Source organism: Podarcis raffonei, chromosome 2, assembly GCF_027172205.1.
Source record: "Podarcis raffonei isolate rPodRaf1 chromosome 2, rPodRaf1.pri, whole genome shotgun sequence".
NCBI lineage: Eukaryota > Metazoa > Chordata > Lepidosauria > Squamata > Lacertidae > Podarcis > Podarcis raffonei.
The window spans coordinates 92,441,715-92,460,262 of NC_070603.1; the positions used below are offsets into that span (position 1 = coordinate 92,441,715).

At 41.9% G+C, this 18,548-nt stretch overlaps 1 protein-coding gene across 8 annotated transcripts in view; it reads right to left on the minus strand.

Moving 5' to 3' along the window:
• Positions 1-18,548, minus strand: part of ITPR1 (inositol 1,4,5-trisphosphate receptor type 1) — a 213,411-nt gene that overhangs the window by 32,418 nt on the left and 162,445 nt on the right. For all 8 annotated transcript variants that reach the window (XM_053378134.1, XM_053378132.1, XM_053378129.1 and 5 more), the window contains 9 exons: positions 18,304-18,399; positions 16,938-17,060; positions 16,342-16,446; positions 14,936-15,128; positions 13,023-13,145; positions 10,520-10,695; positions 9,969-10,133; positions 7,970-8,165; positions 4,171-4,275 (listed from right to left, as the gene is read on the minus strand). In XM_053378134.1, coding sequence (XP_053234109.1) covers positions 4,171-4,275; positions 7,970-8,165; positions 9,969-10,133; positions 10,520-10,695; positions 13,023-13,145; positions 14,936-15,128; positions 16,342-16,446; positions 16,938-17,060; positions 18,304-18,399 — 1,282 coding nt within the window. The remainder of the gene's footprint in view (positions 1-4,170; positions 4,276-7,969; positions 8,166-9,968; positions 10,134-10,519; positions 10,696-13,022; positions 13,146-14,935; positions 15,129-16,341; positions 16,447-16,937; positions 17,061-18,303; positions 18,400-18,548) is intronic.

The following is an 18,548-nucleotide window of genomic DNA, read 5'->3' on the forward strand; positions in this document are numbered from 1 at the left end:
TTTGCTTGAATTTGCACCACCACTTTGAAGGTACTCATGAAGTCAAAGGAACAGACCTCCCTTTCTTTCGCCTCTTGAGATGCCACACCTTGGGTACAAAATGACACAAGTTGTGAGGGTGTAAAAAAATTGCACCCATTAGGAATATGGCAACAGCACACCCCATCAAGTGATAAGGGCACAGCCACCATGGACCGAGTTGTGGGGACTTTTAAAATACCTCCAGTACACAATAGGGGTGAAATAGGTAATCTTTTAAGACATAGACGAATAGAAAATCCTAAAGCAAACTTAAATTAATCTTAACAATGTCCTTTACCAGTTCTAGAAACATTGAACATAGTAGCTAAAGCCAAACACTTGCACATGTGAACATAAAATATACAAATCTCAATTTCTCGTTAATAATGCAGAGCTCTGAATCTCTCTGAACATAATTTTTAAGCTCACAAGAGTTACTTTGGAGCAGGACTATGGGTAGTTGTAGTCCCTCTACGATCTCCAGCTCCCTGGAAGAATCCCAAATGCTGTTTGCAGCTCTTTCCCACCTCTTTCTGGAATGGTCAGGGATGATGGGAGTTGTAGTTCAGCCACTGGTTAGCCACCTCGGATCAAAAGTCTACCCACATCTATCAGATGTGCAGGTAGAAATGGAAAATTGTCTGTGCCTTCACATCTGCACTGCCCTTCTCTTCCTGGATGCAGAGGTACTGATGCAGCTGGGGACAGTTTTGCCCGTGGAATGCAGCTAGGCAGCCAAGCTGCGTAGCGCAGACATTTCCAACGCTCCCTGGGCCGCAGGGTGAGCAAAGCACCTTGTGGGCTACTGTCACCAAAGTCAACAAGGACGGAACAGAAAAAGGCACAACAGAGAAATTTTAAAAGGAGGGGCTGAAAGATGGGGGTGCAGAGAATGCGATGACTGGCCAAGTTTAAAGCCCTTTTTTAAGGAGATGCGATTAAGCCAGTGTATGCTCTTTGTAAGCAGAGAAGAGCTGTTTTGTTTACTAAGAGGGCTAAATAGAGCTGGTACTGGAGAAACAGAAACGTAGGAATGTAGATCTGTGGTGGTACAGAAAGAAGAATGTGTATGTGTCTGCTGGTGTGATCAAGCTATGGGGTACATAGGTTATTGTTAATAGGTTATTTATTTTAGTGTTTTATTGGAAGCCGCCCAGAGTGGCTGGGGAAACCCAGCCAGATGGGCAGGGTATAAATAATAAAATATTATTATTATATTATTATTATTACATACAATGGAGAGAGAGAGAACATTATGGACAGAGAACAGGAGACACAGAAGAGACCACGTGGTATGGGTTACAGAGAAGAAAGCAGGGTGGTGGTGGTGGTTTAAAAAGCAGAGTCCAAGTTAAATTAAATTTCTTCTTCTTTTTCAAATAATGCAGCAATGTAACAAAGAGAAAGTGACCATGAGAATGATTCAACTTATGCACCACAATCATACAGAAAACGTTTCTGCTCTGTTTGGTTTATTTAAAAAAGTACGACATATCTCCTTTTCCCCCAAGGATAGAAGCAATCTACCAAGAATGACTACATATTCGTCAGGTCTTCCGACACTACTTCCTCCTCCTCCAGCTCAAGGTGACTGGGATGAATCATTCTGTGTTTCTTAATTTGTCTTAAGGAATGAACCAGGGTAGTCTTCAAAGGACTCACTGACCTTCAGAAGTTTGAGATCTTAAAGCCCTTTGACTTCCTAAGATGCCAAAATTCCATCTGGGCCTGATAGCATATATTATTCATTGCAGTAACAAACAAAAAAAGTTGCAGGAAATGATGGGGGAATTGGCACTACTTAAAAGTCAATCACCATAATAAATGTGACTGAACAATCAGTCGCTCCTGGATGCTTCCAGATTTGGGGGGGGGGGTGATCCCTTGCCAACAAGCCACTCAGATCCCATTTTTTTCTGTGTGAAGTTGGCATAAGAACATAAGAAGAGACTCTTGGATCAAGCCAGTGACCCTTCTAGTCCAGCTTCCTTTTCCCACAGTGGCTAATCAGATGCCTGCAGGAAGCCTGAAGCAGGTACCTGAGCGCAATAGCACTCTCACCTCCTGCAGTTTCCAGCAACTGGTATTCAGAAGCCTATTGCTTCCAGCTTTGGAGGGGGAAATATAGCCGTGTCCTCCATGAATCTGTCTAAACCTCTTTTAAAGCCATCCAAGTTGGTAGCCATTTCTACCTCCTGTGGGAGTGAATTGTACAGTTTAGCTCTTTGCTGGGTGAAGAAGACCTTCCTTTTGTCTGTCCCAAACCCTCCAGCATTCAGCTTCATTGTGCAGATTCAATCTTATGCTTTTCAAAATGTATCCACAGGAAGTGCTTCAGAGAAAACACAACCAACTCATATTCCCATGTTTCACAATGGGGTCAGTGGAGGTTTGTGCCTTTTTCAGGGGCTGGACAACACCCATCTCCATTTGTTTGTTTGTTTTTGAAAAAATAATCATAATACAGAGGTCTTGCACCAGTCTGAAATTTAGCTGTATTATTAATAATGATTTATAAGTTGTTCACTATAAGAGAGTCTCTGAGTGAAAAATTAAGACCTGAAGGCATAGCATAAAATAAAGAACTGCATACAGTAGACCATTACAGTGACCCATAAAAGCAGACCCAGACAAACAGCAAAACTTTAGCAGCAGAAACCAGTTGCAGTGGAATATACTGAAATGCTGATAAAGAGGTCTTGTGCAAGACCTTTGTATTAAAAATAAATTTAAAAACTCCTGGTGCATGTACAGTGTTTACAGTCTCCAAGGTAATCTCCCACATAGGTTGAGAACAGCTCTTCTGAGCTGGATTGTTGATGTTCTAACGTGCCTTCTGCATACAGCAATTGGTGGAAATAGCTACTTTCACTCTCTCGAGTTGTTAAAGCATTTTTTGTTTGCAGACTGGTTAAAGGATAAAGTTTATTTGATAAGGTATTTGATTCCCCTAACAAAACACAATGGTTCTAAGAAATTTTAGTTTTGTGTATACACTGCTATTTTGGATTGCGGGCACGCTGGCGGCTGCAGGGTTGAGCCTTCTTTTGATGAAAGACATCATAAATTTCATTTTTTAAAAAAAATGGTCATATTGTTTGGGACACTGGAGACAAAATAGCAAGGTTGTGCTCCAGTGAGGAGCAAATGGAAGTAGAAGTGTGGCAATAGAGAACAGTCACAGAAACGTCACCACGTACAACAAACAACCCACCAGAAAAAAAGTAGAGGAAGCACTAACAAACTTCCACACCAGTGGCAACTACAGATGCATAATAGATTATTATTATTATTTGCTTATTGGATTTACCTCAGTAAGAGGAAATCCAGATTATATGTGCAATAAAAAGAAGAAATAAGAAAAAGATGGGCTGGCATTTAATTAAGACCAATGGGGCACAAAATGCGTGTGCATGAGCAGCACTGATTCTGCAATAAACTTCCTGCTGTGGGGGGGGGGACACACCTCTTTGTGGAAATTGAATTTTGGGGAGAAAATGATTTTGGGTGGGCAGGCAAGGGTTCCGAAAGGCAAATTTATCTGCAAGGAGAGAAAAGGTTTTGAAGCGTAAGTAATGGTAACTAGATGCTGCTGCTCCATAAGAATACACAAAGATCTCTGCTAGATCAGGCCTGCTCAGAATTCTGTTTCCAGCAGCAGGCCATGAACCTCTCTGGAGGCTTGCAAGAAGGGCACAAGGGCAACAGCGTACACTGCATCTGAACACTGCATTCTTTTTAGATGCAATAGCTGGTAAGAGCAGCTTCCATGGGGCTGAGCTTTGAGCATGTGGATCCCAAGGAAAAGGTTGGGTGGGAGTGGATTGTACCTCTTAAGTTTTCACTAGTTCGTGTAAACATTGTATGATGCCGATTTGCTGCCTCTAACAACGGCAATGGATACCAGAGCACTGCTTCTCAGCCTTTTGGCTAAGACCAATCATGGGTTACCAGACCACCAGCAACAACCAACATTGTTATGTGGGTCCAATCCTCTATGCCAGCTTGGGATTCTAGCACAGCATCACGTGTTGTCATCTCAGTATGTGGTAGGGCTAGCATGCAAAGGAAGTTGGTGTGTGTAGGTTCCATATGACACAGAACTCATGCATTGAGAGCTGCATTTAAAAACTGGTACCCGATACTTACCTGCCGAAGGAACAACAGAAGAGCAGTTTTCCCCACTCTCTATTCTGCATACATTAGAATACAGGAACTCTGCGGTCATTGCCTCACCAGCTTCAGTATGCTGATCTGAATGTGTGCAAATTAAGACACCAAGGATGTAGCTTTAAAAACAATACACCAAAGTTCTTACACAACCATTAGCATGCACGGTTACCACTTGTTGTTTTTTAAAAAATAATTATTGTGAATTTTAAAATGCCTGTGTTGCCGTTCAGTCTAAATAGACTCTCAAGAGGACTTGAAACAAATAAAAATGTATAAAATTTATAGGCAAAGGAAAATGCATACTGTACAAGTTTAGCCAGCTTTCCTTGTAAGTTCACCAGGGTTTAACATTCAAAACCATTGATACTTTATATTGAATTAAATGTAAAAAAAAAACCCCACCAAAACTCAATTGTTCCTGTTTACTTCATTCAGAATGATACAATTACTCCATATCACTGCTTAAAAATCTGAACAACAGCTCGCAGTCATCATATATGTTGCATTTCCAAAACAGACATGGCTTTGTGACACTTCTTTTTTGTTCTGGGGTACTTGTTGTATGGGAAAGGTAGCATGTATAGAGCAGGGAAAACATTTCATTTGAATCTGTTTGAGAGATTGTCTGGCATTTATCACATGAGATGGGGGGGGGTGTTAGTGGGTTTGCCCAGTATGGGCTATATCCCAGATCTCATTCAAGTAAAAAAAAATTCTCTAAGCCAAAGTTAACACAGTTTTTTCTTGACTTCTTTCATATGGCAGTCAGAACTAGGCCCAATTCTGTGGCAAAAAGGGACTTGAACTCTAGCCATCTTCACCTAAGGATAGCTAAAATGTGATCATGACAAAATTTCTCTAATTCATTCCACCTGATGAATGGCTGTGGCTGAAAGTGTTGTTATGCCAGCCGTGCAAAACCTTTCCAGTACTGCTATCCTTATTTGTGAGTGGGGGATTACCAGCCTAATCTGGATGTTCCTACCTAGTCCCCTGATATTGGTTATGTTTAGGGAAATACAGCTGAGGGGGGGAGGAGGCTGCTGCAAAGTTGATTGTAGCAGCAGTGCTAGGCAGATGGGGTGAAAGGGGAAAGAAAAGGAATTGGGGTGGGGGATTCTGCTTGCAAAGACAGCTTAAAGAGAAACTGTCAAACCACCCTCTTCCAGTGCCCCTCCTGCAATGACCTACACAGCCCCTCCCCTTATTTCCCTAAAACAAATAAACCCTGAACAGGGCTATAGCTAGTGGGTGGTGAGGTGGGCCCCTGCCAGAGGCACCCTGTCTAGCCAGTACTCCCTGCCCACAACCCAGGCAGGGCAGGGAAGAGGGCGTGCTGGGCGGCGCCAGCTCTGGGCTGCCCCCCTCACCCCTTGGCCCTCCTGGTAGCTGGCCTGGTGGGGCAGCCTGCGCACGCCCCGAGTGTCTCATCCTGTTTGGCCATCTGGGTCTGCCTCTCCCAGACCTTACTCAGGGTCGGGGCTGGGATGGTTCACCAGCCTCAGCCCCTGACACTGCCTGGCCCACCTCACTGCCTGCGCCCCTGCCTCTCCAGACGTCAGGCCTACTCTGGAGTCACTTCTCTCTCCTTTCGCACACCTTCACTCAAGGGTGCCAACTTGAATAAAATATATGGGGGGGTGCAAGACGGAGTGCATGCACACTGTTTGAATGGGAATGCCCATTAAGTGGGGGGAGGACTCCTAAAAATTTTTAGGGTGTGTGTGAAGGAACCTTGGCCCCAAGGAGTTGGCTCCCATGCCCTTCTTCCTATTAAAGTGGGGTGCTCCGCGCGTAAGTAGGAAGACGCTTATACCTCGGGTTAAATACGCTTCAGGTTACAGACGCTTCAAGTTACAGACCCCACTAACCCAGAAATAGTACCTCGGGTTAAGAACTTTGCTTCAGGATGAGAACAGAAATCATGCAGCAGCGGCACAGCGGCAGCGGGAGGCCCCATTAGCTAAAGTGGTGCTTCAGGTTAAGAACAGTTTCAGGTTAAGAACGGACCTTCGGTACGAATTAAGTACGTAACCAGAGGTACCACTGTATACCATCATTTAGGTCAGCCTTCCCCATCTTGGTGTCCTCCTTCAATCAGAATTCATTACAAGGTTAAATGTGTTAGGAATTGAATGGGGGGGGGGCTTGGAGGAGAGGCGGAAAGAAGAGCTAATTTGTCCGTGGCTAGGGGGCGCTATCTGGATGGTTTTGACAGGGGCGCAAGATCACCTAGCTATGGCTCTGACCCTGAAACAATCTAGTGCTGCCTGAGCCCCACAGTTGTTAAACAGAATGCAGCTGTAGGAGTTATTAGCTACCACCATCCTTCCTCATCTGATCTATTTGCTTCGATTTCTAGCCAAAATACCCTTCCCACATTCGCACCACACAACAGGTCCCAGCAAAAGTCAGTTTGGTTCAATTTGCTCCCTTCTTTAAACTCCCTCCCAACCCAACCAGCGCTTAACTGCCTTCTCACTCCATTGGCCAGCATGCAGGCATATACCATATTTTTCCATCTATAAGACGCCCCCATGTCTAAGACTCCCCCTATTTTTGGGACCCAGGTTTAAGAAAACAGGGGGAGATGTATCCGTGTATAAGAAGCCCCCTAATTTTTGACATTATTTTTTAGGGGGGGGGGAACCTAGTCTTATACACTGAAAAATACGGTACTTATTACACTTTTGCCAGAGCAAAAGTTAACATTCCCCTCCCCTTTTCTTTTGCTCCAGACCAAGTTAACCTTTAAGCTGCACAGTGAGTCACTCTAGACTTTTCCTGTGACTCTGCTGATAATCTGCTTTATTTTGGCTACAGAAAGTTAGAGATGCAACAGAGGCAAATTGTATGCATGCTTCTCTGCCCTACCCGTGCCTGGAAAAGCAACTGCAGGTATCCGGGCATGTGGGGAGTTTCTAGAGGCATATGAGACGCCTAAATAGGGTTAAGTTGAATTACCATTGATCAGAAATAGGGTTCTACTTGCATGCCTAGCTCTTCTCTGCCATTCTCCCCAATTTGCATCTCCATACTCTTTGCATTTAAATTTTCCTGGACCAGAATTCCCCAATCTAGTGCACTCCAGATATCCCTGGAGTCTGATGCCCAGTGCTTTTTTCTAGAAAAAGAGATGCCGTTACTGTGTACCCTTGAACACCCCCCTGAAAAAAAAGCACAGCTGATACCTTTCAGCCCCTGGCAGTATGGCCAATGGTTAGGGATAACATGAGCTGCAACCAAGCAACATCTGAAGAGCAATGGGCTGCATGAAGCTATCCTAGGCATCCCCCAAAAACTTTTCTTTTTTTTCTTTTTGCCAAAAATGTACAACTTGGAAGCAGAAAAAGAAAATTATGTAAGACGGTTATATGATCTTTTAAAAATCACAAGTATGTCTAGAACACATAACATGATTATATTTGGTCCTCTGCTGGGTCACTATGGGCTATTTTGGAACACACGCACATAGTTTTGATCACAAAGTACTAGATAATCCCTACTAATGTGTGCTACGGGGCAAAAAGCATCCACATTATTCTTTAAAGGAGATATTGATGCAGTCATGTTTTATTTTCAGCCTCATTATCTATGCTTTCAAAGCACCGAGACCTAAATTTTTGGCAGAATGTTCTCTAAGGAAATCTGATTTTAGCAGGCAGTCATCTGCGGAGGGAGTATAATATTCACAGGATAAACCCCCTTGGTGCATTTGCATGGATAGAAAACTTTGGGGGGCGGGGGGCGGGTTTAAGATGATTCTGGTACGAACCTGGTGACAACGTCTCATTAGGGAGCTTATCTACTTCCAAGATAAAGTCATCCTTGAAGAACAGGTAGCCCACTATCGAGAACAGGTAAACCAAGATAAGAGCAAGAACAGCAGTCAGGATGATGGAGCGTCCATTGCGAGTGACACTTTTAATGACATTCAACAAAGTTTCTTCTCTGTACACCAAGTCAAAAAGCTGGAAAAAGGGCAGTTCAGAATGTTTAATAAGTTCACTTTTAACTACAGATAGCACCACGATACCTAGTAACCTATATGAACGGTGCAATATTTTGACGTATATGCTTTTCATGGTAATTAATTTTTGGAGGCCTCAGATTAGAATCACTTTCTAAAACAACTCTAACAAAATTAAAAACAAACAAACAAACGAAAACAGCAACATTATTAAACCAAGAACATGGAAAGTCATAGTAAAGGGGTGTATTGAGGGCCAGAGTTTTTCTTTCAAAATCCCCTCAAAAGTTATAAACATAGCTGGTTTTCTTGTTCCAGAACCTTGCTGAACCTAGCTGGTTTCTAGCTCATAAATTACAAGATATGCCAAGTCACAAATAGTGTCATAGTGATCACATCACTGCATCCTTCGGGTTTTTCTCCACTGCCTGTTTGCTTCGTATGCATACAATTGGGCTGCAATATAATCAAAGACTGAAATTGGACATGGAAATTCCCATATGAGTAGTTAATGTATCAGTGAAAAGCCACAATGCAGCCTGATGGAAAATTTGCTGCATCTTTGACTGCAGTAACACCAGAAGACAGTGAGCCTGAGTCAAAGGAAGTTAGTCACCCTGAAGTTCATTGACAGAACTATACGTTACCTTGTAAACAGCATGTCCCCAAATCTCAATTTGCTCAGGTAACAGAACCCAGAGGTGGATGGATCATAATTAAGGGTCACTTCAAAAGTTTTCCAACAATATCCCCCACTTTCAAGTGAGGAGAGATTTGAGGTGGAAAAGACCTGTTTCAATCATGCTCACTCTCCCCCTCCCCAGGTTTTGTGGCAGTGGCAATATCCCTGAGTAACTAGCTGCCTACTCTTCCCCACCCACCCATGAATGATGGTTTGTTATCACACGACATCATTCCAAAGGAATTAGGGTGTTTGTTTTTTTAAGAAAAGGTGTCTGTGTTATTTAAACCCAGCAGTGCTACTTGTAATGATGAAATGGTGTAATTCACAGAAGCAGGTGGTGGTGGTAAAATGTCTTCTTCCGGTCACCAGAAGAGCTACTGCAAGCATTCTATTTTGATCCCTTTGTCATCCCCTGCTGAAAATTGCCGAAAATGCCTGCCATATTTGCACCCCACAATTGGGGTTGCAAAAATGGTTGGGGGGTTGGTTTCAGGCCCTTGGCACATCTGTAGTAGAGGTGAACAGGATGTGAGAAGAAAACTAGACGGGTCATTGGCCTGATTCAGTAGGCTCTTTTTACATTCTTAATAGGTGTTCTCAGTGTTTTGTAGTGATGTCATTTGAAGTTTGCAATATAAATTGGCCAACTCATAACTTTAGGCTGCTTTATGAATTGAGCAGCAATTCGCCCATAAATTCTACTCTGGCTTAGAATAAAAATGAGGTTCCGTGCGTGCAGATCAAGGACATAAAAGCGAGCTGCTTTGTAGTCACATGTAAAAGATTTATTTCACATTGAACTGCCTTTGCTTATGTAAACACTTGTTAACTGCTGTGAAGTACATGACCAGATCACATGCTGAATATCTTTGCTGTTTTGGTAACCGTCAATGATTTCTTGAAAATATGGTATGTCTAACCTAAAACCTTCTCTTGTCCCTTTGAGTATTTGTTTGGAAAGTGGAGGGGCAGTTGAATTTCCGAGCTGCTTTCTGCCATTGCTGGTGCTGAGAAGCATCTGAAAGTCAGCTTAAACCCATTTAGCATCATTCAGGGTCGCTAATATCTACAGTCATCAAGTACAGTAAAAAATATAAATTGTTGGGATTAAACGCTTACCAGCAAGCTGTAGAAAAATTCATGAACGAAAAGCCCCATTGCGCAAATAAGAAGATATAGTAGATGATAAAGGAACTCCACATCCAAGATCATGGCTTTGTATCCTCGAGTGAATGTTCCACAGTTACCAACAAAACTCATCAGAAATATTATTTTGTTACAAACCTGTGGAGCACAGGACAGAAGATGAATGCCTGGAGAACATTCGTTCTTGAGCATATTTTAGAAAACCTATTAACACAACACAACAACACAACACACCAGTTCCAGCATTCTTCTTTTAAACTGGGGTAGCTAACCAGTGACTCTCCAGACCTTACGGAACCACAGTTCCCATCATCCACAGTGAGTGGTTAGGGATGATCGGGAGCAACATCTGGAGGGCTGTAGGTTAGCTACAATTGGTTGAAACCCTGGGGGGGGGGTTGTTGTTAATGATTTATGATTAATGATTTATGGCAGAACAATGAATTTTTAACATACAAGCATGTAGAGAATATTTCATGGTGCAGGGCAAGAACATTTCAGAGAGACTTCTATCTGATACTTACATTGAAAGCCCCCAGAAGAAATAATGTTGGCTGCAAGCCTACAGAAAATATTAGCCGCAGTATTGTGGAAGCTATTAAGGCTCTAATGCCGTGGGGTTTAGGTAAGGCAACAACTATGGCAAATGATATCAGCATGGCTGTCCAAAGTAAGCCTGACAAGTGGGGCTCCAACGTACCTGAGGAGAGGAAGACACCCAAAGACAGTTCATTGTTTATTCAGTTTAAAATTTATCCTGCTTGCTCCACAAAGCCCCCTGGGCCGCTAAGAACAATATCTCAAACAATATCAATTTGAAATACGCCAGCAAACAGCATCTATAGCTTACAGACTGGCATAGGCAACAGAGCAAGGCATTTTTAAAAAAACTAAGCAGTAGATTATAGTAAACATGCACCAGCCTTCCCCATAGCCCCCAGACAAACCTTCTAGGGAGGGGGGAATTTAACTGCCCTGGTTTGGCAGCAACCCTCCTCACCTGACACAAAATTTTCAAAACTACCCTTGGAAGTGCCATATTCTGATATACACATTTAGTATTGCTTATTAACCTTTTTGTCTACTATTTTTGGACCGATAAGTGGTTGAGTACTTAAAGGTCTGTTGTGGTTAGCCACGGATCAGTCTGAAATGGCCCTGGCGCAAACAGCTCACTTTTGCTGCTCCTGTTCCTGTTTCAGAAAGCATCCGACATGAACCCCAATGCTGTAGCCAACATCAGTCAAAATACTCTTTTCATTTTAAACAAATATCGTGAAAACCTAGCTAGGAATGTGTCCTATGGGATCCAATAGAAATCACCTGACATTGGAGATACACGGTTGCTTGCCATCATTTTAAGGGAATTGGAGTTATACTGAAAGTGGGGCATGAACTCACCCTACTTCTCTCCCCGCCTTGTAAACAGGCTTTTGTTTAGTTTCACAAACGTTACACCTTGAAGGGAAAGTGCTTAAAATAATAATATGAAGCAATTATTGCAATACCAAAGTTCTCATTGCAAGGGTCCCTCATTGCCAGTTTGTGAGCACTCAACACTTTCTCCTTCCATGGCCAAAATTGGTGAAGTCCCACTTCCACATGTGAGAACTAGCTTACTTGTCAATGGCCCATAAGTCAAATGGTGGTGAAAATTGTGTGTGTGTGTTTAAAGACCTGGTTTTGGTTTCTTTCTACCATTTCTGCTCATTATCTTTTCAAGTCTCAGTAAGGGGAACCTTGTGCTGAATGGCCTCATATAAATATACCAATTAATAAATTAATACAAAATAATGGATAGAAACCTGCATTAAAATGTGAAAGCTGTCATATTAATAAAACTCCAACTGAACTTCGAGTTCAACTCCAGTTGAAATGGATTATAAATCACACCAACATTGATGCAAAAGCATATTCTTACTTCTCTTTCCCAATAAGCCACATAGAAATGTGACTTAACTGCAACATGCATTGTAAAGCACCCTTATTTTAAGTTTACAAAGTAGCTGCAGTGGAGCAAAGCTGGTAGGATGCAGCTCTAACATCACAGGCTATATTAATGAACCTAACATCCATTCCATAGCCATTGGCTGAAGTATTTATGGAGTGCATTCAGAACATAACTTTCTGTGATATTCTGCTCTCTTGCGGCAGATATACACTGCAGATACAGATACAGATAAACCATACTAGTTTAATGGTCATGTCTTCCTCCAAAAACTCCTGGGGACTCTAGTTTTGTGAGACTGCTGAAAATTCTGAATCTGGGATCTGTTTTATACAGCTATCATCCTCAGGGTTCCCTGAGGCAAGGAACTGCTGAAACCATTTTTAAGTAGGGAAATTTGCAGCTTCCAGTCTAACTTGAAGTGTACCATCTGGACTAGCATGCATGCTCTTTGCTCAAAAACATCAAAATGAATATTAAAATTTGCATTTTGAGATTAAACACCTTTAGAACTGTGCATTTTGAGAGCCAACACTTCTCCCAGATCCTAATCTGACACACTGCTTGAGATGTAAAGGTAAAGAACCCCTGACAGTTAAGTCCAGCCACGAACGACTCTGGGGTTGCGGCGCTCATCTCACTTTACTGGCCGAGGGAACTGGTGCTTGTCTGCAGACAGTTTTTCTGGGTCATGTGGCCAGCATGACTAGGCCGCTTCTGGTGAAACCAGAGTAGCGCACGGAAATGCCGTTTACCTTCCCACCAGAGCGGTACCTATTTATCTACTTGCACTTTGACATGCTTTTGAACTGCTAGGTTGGCAGGAGTTGGGATTGACCAATGGGAGCTCACCTCATTGTGGGGATTCGCACCACCGACCTTACGATCAGCAAGCCCTAGGCTCAGTGGTTTAGACCACAGCACCACCCCTACATCCCTTGAGATGTAGAGTGTGCTTTAATAATACAACTGATAAAAATTCACCAGTACGAAGATGCTTAAGTTAGCCGCCACCCCCACCTGCATTGTGCTTTGATTTTTGTAAAAAACTACATTTTATAACTTTGAAATACTAGTACCTCCTTTGACTCCTTTAAAAGGATAGAAAAATGCTACCAAAAGATTCATAAGGACTGCAAGGTTAAAGGAAATACTGCTCCAGAAGGACATGTTGCGCGAGCACCAGTACAGTATATGCTGAGCTGCAAAATATAAAAAATAAAAATGTTTACAAGGGATTCAAAGTACAAGATTGCCCCTAACAATGAATAAATCAACAGAGATCATTGTATTGCCAACTTTCCCTAGAATCACACACTGTGAACTGTAGTAATCTTTATTATTTGATTTAAAGTTTGTGCTTTAATTGTTGTTTGCAGAGTCCATAAGTTCAGGGCATTTGCTTCCTAGAAAACCTTTTTTCAGATCAAAGGCCATACTGAACAGAAACCAACTTTTTATATAAACACTTGGTTTACAAGCACCAGGAGAGCAAAAGTTGATTGTGCGTTAAAAAACACAAAAAGGTCAGAATGTGCTGACTGCATGCCATGGCACTCTGCACTGTGTGAACTTTTGAGACCAACACACCCTCATTTTCATTTCCAGTCTTTATTCTCTGCAGTGGAAGTGGTTGCTTCAGAGCTAAACCAGATAATTGCATTATGCATTTAATGCGTGACTGGTTTCTGTTTACTAAATGGTAGCTGTGGGACCAGATTGGGACCACAATGTTCAGGATGGAGGACAAGAGAAGATTTGACCCTTTAGTCCTGTTACGGTTCTGCTTGGGATCACCCAGCCACAGATGCTATTCTGCGGCTGTGTAGGGAGAGTGGTGCAATCCGAACTGTGGCAGGGGAATAATATCCCTCAGCTTCCATGCTATAGTCCTGATCTAGATCACCCTTCCCCACTCCAGCTATTTAGTAAACAAACACCAAGTATATCTTATAGATTTAATGTCACATCAAGTTTGGTCCCCGATTATTACATTGCCAAACTTCAAAATGATGCAGTGGAATGTGAGCTTTAGAAAATGTTATAACCTCAAACTGAGAAAGCAACCAAGATATAAGTGGACCATTGTGCCAAGCAGATGCAGCTGTCTCAGAGGTTTTGACTTCCTGCCTACCTAAGGCCAGTATTGCTGGATGTAATGTTTGGTTCTTATTTACAAGTTCTTCTCCTTTCGCCACTATATCAGCTGAAATGATGTAGCCGCAAAAACAATAGTCACAGATGTGAGCTTTTGTAGTTTGAACATGGGCACGAGCATAGGCATGATGCAGGAGAACGGTGATAAGCGTCTCCTGTGATTATATACATATGTAATTTTAATGCTAATTTGGTCAGAGGAGCAGCACTGTGAGACAGCTGGAGTTGCTATTAGCCCTGCAGGCAATCTGTACTATATTCTCTCCCCAAACTCCACTCTGAGCTGATAGTAGCTTTGTACATTAAGAGGTCTGCATCCAGGAAATAGTGCAGAAAAGGGTGCAGCACACTTTCTCAGAGAGCTACTTCCCCAAATTAGCATCTCAATGCAGCTGTTTGAAGTAAAAACCAAAGCAAAACCCCACAGGAGATTGTGAACACAGATCTCCTGTGTCATGTCTAGTTTAGTCCTTATGTAACATATCTGACAAGGAACCTAGGGCAAATTGCCCCTAAGATTAATGGCTGGCCATTCCCTTCCCAATGATATCCATCTGCATAATCTTCTGGCTGCTTCAAAGCATTTGTTTTCACAATAGTAATCAGGAAATGTAATGCTGGAAACACACAACAATATGCACAGCTAATGATTAAACCAAGTCTTTCTGAAAATATTTAAGATACTGAAAGCAAAATTACATGGAGAATAATTTTGTGTGAGGATAAAATTCCCCAGAGGCTGAAATTGCTTCTCTGACACAGAGAAGAACTTTGCAGTCTCTCAGATCAAGAATTAGTATCTTGAAAAATCGCCTTTGGCAGCAATCCAGTTTACCTCTGAGTTTCTTTTGCCAGTTCATTTCATTGAAGAGGTCTTCTGATCTCAGGAAAAAGTCATTTATCTTACTGCCTTGCTCATCCCTCTCGGTAGTATAGTACACCCGTAGTTTAGATTCCTTCGTGAGGAACTCACATATACTGGGCACAGGGAAAACTATTTGCTCCATGGTGCGATCTGATCTAACAATCTACAGAAGAGAGGATTTAAATATTACTTCGTATGGCTGCCCCTTAAAACGAGCATGTATCATCCCCCACGATGCAAACTCTTCCTTTATCAGAACCTCACTTATGCAGTAGACCTGCTACTCTCCTCACAAAAATACTTCATGATTTCCATTAGTGTAACACCATTTACTGTAGGTCTCTCCCTTTTGTTTCAGTAACATTTCAAGTCCAAAAAGCTGGGTATATACATATATCATTATGGTTGATGGCCAACTATTCCTTTTGTTAGGCAAATTTAACAGTCCAGGGTGGTTAAATTATGTTTCTATTAAAAAAATGAGTTGATGGTTATTTGGTGTCCTGAAAGCTAAGGACCTTTCTCTCTCTGTTTTTGAATGATATTCTCATCAGAACTTAGAACAATGAAAACATCCGTAAGAGATGAGATAAAAAAACAGGTTTTCATTTAGAATTTCTAAAAACAGAAGAACAGATACGAGAAGATGAAACACTGTGCCATGTCTCTCATTAGCAGTGCTTTTTAAAAAAAATAAATGAGGTGCCAATACTCCCATGGATACCAGGACAAAATGACTGCAATGACAGTGGGGGTGGGGGTGGGGGAAGGTGACAGATCTCTGTCCTAGTGAGTACAATCACAAAGAAGGACTGCTCATTGGGATCTGAGATAGGGCAATGGTTCTGCTGGGATACAGGTTGGTTCTGGTATTCATTCACTATTTGCAAATATAGCAAATGTCTCCAACACTTACTCCTCAGTGAACAGTGTTTACCCAGAACAAATCAAGCCAAACAGTCCTTCCCCTGCTTAAGTGGGGGATATGTCACAGTATGAAATTTTGTGCGTATATCTCTACTACAGTTACACAGATCTATGTTGCTAAGATCCACATGGCTAATCCGTCTTGTCTAAAGCTCACCACAAGGACCATTTTTTAAATTTAAAAAATGTTTGATTTAGAAAAGAATTGGCAAACTCAATTAAATTCAAAAGAGGATGGAATATAAGCCAGTTTAGAACATATTGGATAGCATTGTATTTGCTATAATACTCCATAGGTGCAAGTTGTTTTTGATGCAGTACATCTGCATTGTATTGTTTGCACAGGACACTTCTGCTGGTGTTACCACTTAATTTTAAAACAATTTATTGGTTTATCTTTCCTTGGACTGGCACAGCGAAGATTACCCAGAATTTCCTGTAGCCTTTACCTCAATCTGAGCTGTGTGCTTAGCATAGAATTCCAAAGCTTCATCTCCATCAATTTGACCTCCAGGCTTCAACATGTTCTGCAACTCTTTGTTATGACGAGCGAGCTAAAATAAATGAATAGTACATTTGGTGATAGCTGCCTGCATCTCAATGAAAATGTACTTGCATTTTCTTTGCACTCTTCCAGGTGCTGGCTGGTCAGAGTAACTGACAATAATTTTTTTCCCTGGAGTAGCCTAAAGCTGTTTTGAGCCTGTGCTCCCTAAGTTACAGATGTAGCATTTCAGTGGTAAATCAGAAATTTAGGACAAACAGCACCAATGGGAGGCACCAGTCTGTGAAACTTCATGCAACATTTCTGCCAGTGGAATGAATCTATGCTGACCTCATGACTCTCCTGGTCATTTGTGTATGAAAACATGACCAGTGTGCAGAATCAGCACATCTGGGCTGTCCCAACAGAGATCAGATTTCCTGAATCTGTGCACTTGAGCCTAAACGATAGGTTGCACATGGCCATGCCTATATTTGGGTATAGGGCCCTGCTACTCGTAGAATGTGCCACAAAATTCTCCTTGCATAAATGCAATTGTACCTGATGGGCTAATATGTAAATATTATGCCCCACATTTCTAGGAGATGCAGCAAGATCTTCACCATTCTCTCCATCCTCAAACTCAACTTCACCTTGCAGATAAGCCTTCTTAATCACTTCAACCTGGGGAGAAAAGATAAATACAACATTCAAAACTGTGGTGTTGGTGGTGGTGTGTGAGAGAGAAATACCAAGGCCAAAGCCAAAACATACTGCCAGTGGACGACTCCTCTAAAGGAATTTCACATTTATTGCTCCCTCCCTCCCTCCTGAAGTAGAGGTCTCCGTTTCAAGTTATAAAAAGGTTGGTTTTTCCGTTTTGTTTTGTCTTTGAAGCAGCTGGTATTTGCTGTCAAATTGAGTCTACATTACGAATCACTTGACTCAGTGGAATAGGAGCCAAAATAAAGACTGAAACTTTATCCCCAGCTCACCCCTTTGTTGCTGGATAATAAATACATTGCATCACACGCCCGTCTCGGACTACTGCCATAACCAAGGCACAATGTGGCGAGTTTATAGACTTTCAGCCCTGCACTTTGGAATCCCAGGCTTGACGTTTTGCTATTTATTAATGCTGGATGGAACAAAACGCTTAGAAACTGTTAAATGGCTTTTGTCTCAGCTCGTCAAATTGATATCTAGTTGTGATAGATTATTTGAATCCAAACACTGTCACCCCTCATCAACACAGGATGTTTTCATATGGGTGTTGATGGATCAGTGCACTTCACGCTTGCAAGGTTTTCATTTCTTTTTTACAGCGTTGCCAACTATCCATTTGTGATATCTCAATGACTCACTTGCAAATTAAGCAGCCATACTACTATACAGCTGATTAGCAGTTACATCAAAATAAATTTGAGGATGCAGAGAGGACCGTCATGGAACCTCAGATGTTTTCCCTCCCTCTGCTATCTGATCTTCAAAGAAGCAGGCAGAGTGGACCACCATAGCTTTCCAGGCTGCCAAGAGCTACTGAGCTCTTAGCCCCAAGTTGCACGGGAGATAATTTCACAGGAATTTGTCAGAAGAGAACTGTACAACAATGCTTCTCAAATCTTCCAAATCCTTAAAGGCTCTGATGCTGCACAAACAGTGCTTTCTGGATGCACTTTTTTACTTTTTAATCTCACTTGGAAAAATTCATTTCCCCATCCTCAACTGACCTGTGTGCTTATGAACTCCCCCAACATCTTTGCAGTCCACTTCAAGAGTTCAGTGAGTAGAAGTAATTACTTTACTTAGATCCTGAACTTAGTATGAACTTAGCCACCCAATCAGCAGCAAGATTATTGCATACTGCCAAATTCGCCTTTGCCACCACAACCCCTGAAAATTTGGAGGCGTATCCTTGGAAACGTACCAATTCTTTGGGTCTCATATTATACAGGATCCTTTCTGCGTTCTCACTGTCGTGCCTACTTTCCATTATTGCCAAGAGTAACTTAGAGGCATTGTTCTGGTAAAAGTCAAAGAAAGATATCTGATGAATAGTTGAATGTGTTATAAAAACGGAAAGAAGTAAAAAAGACAACCCACAGATCTATGTGACTATTTCCAGCTGCATAAACCTGTCAAAGCAACGAAGATGAGCAAATGTGAAAGACC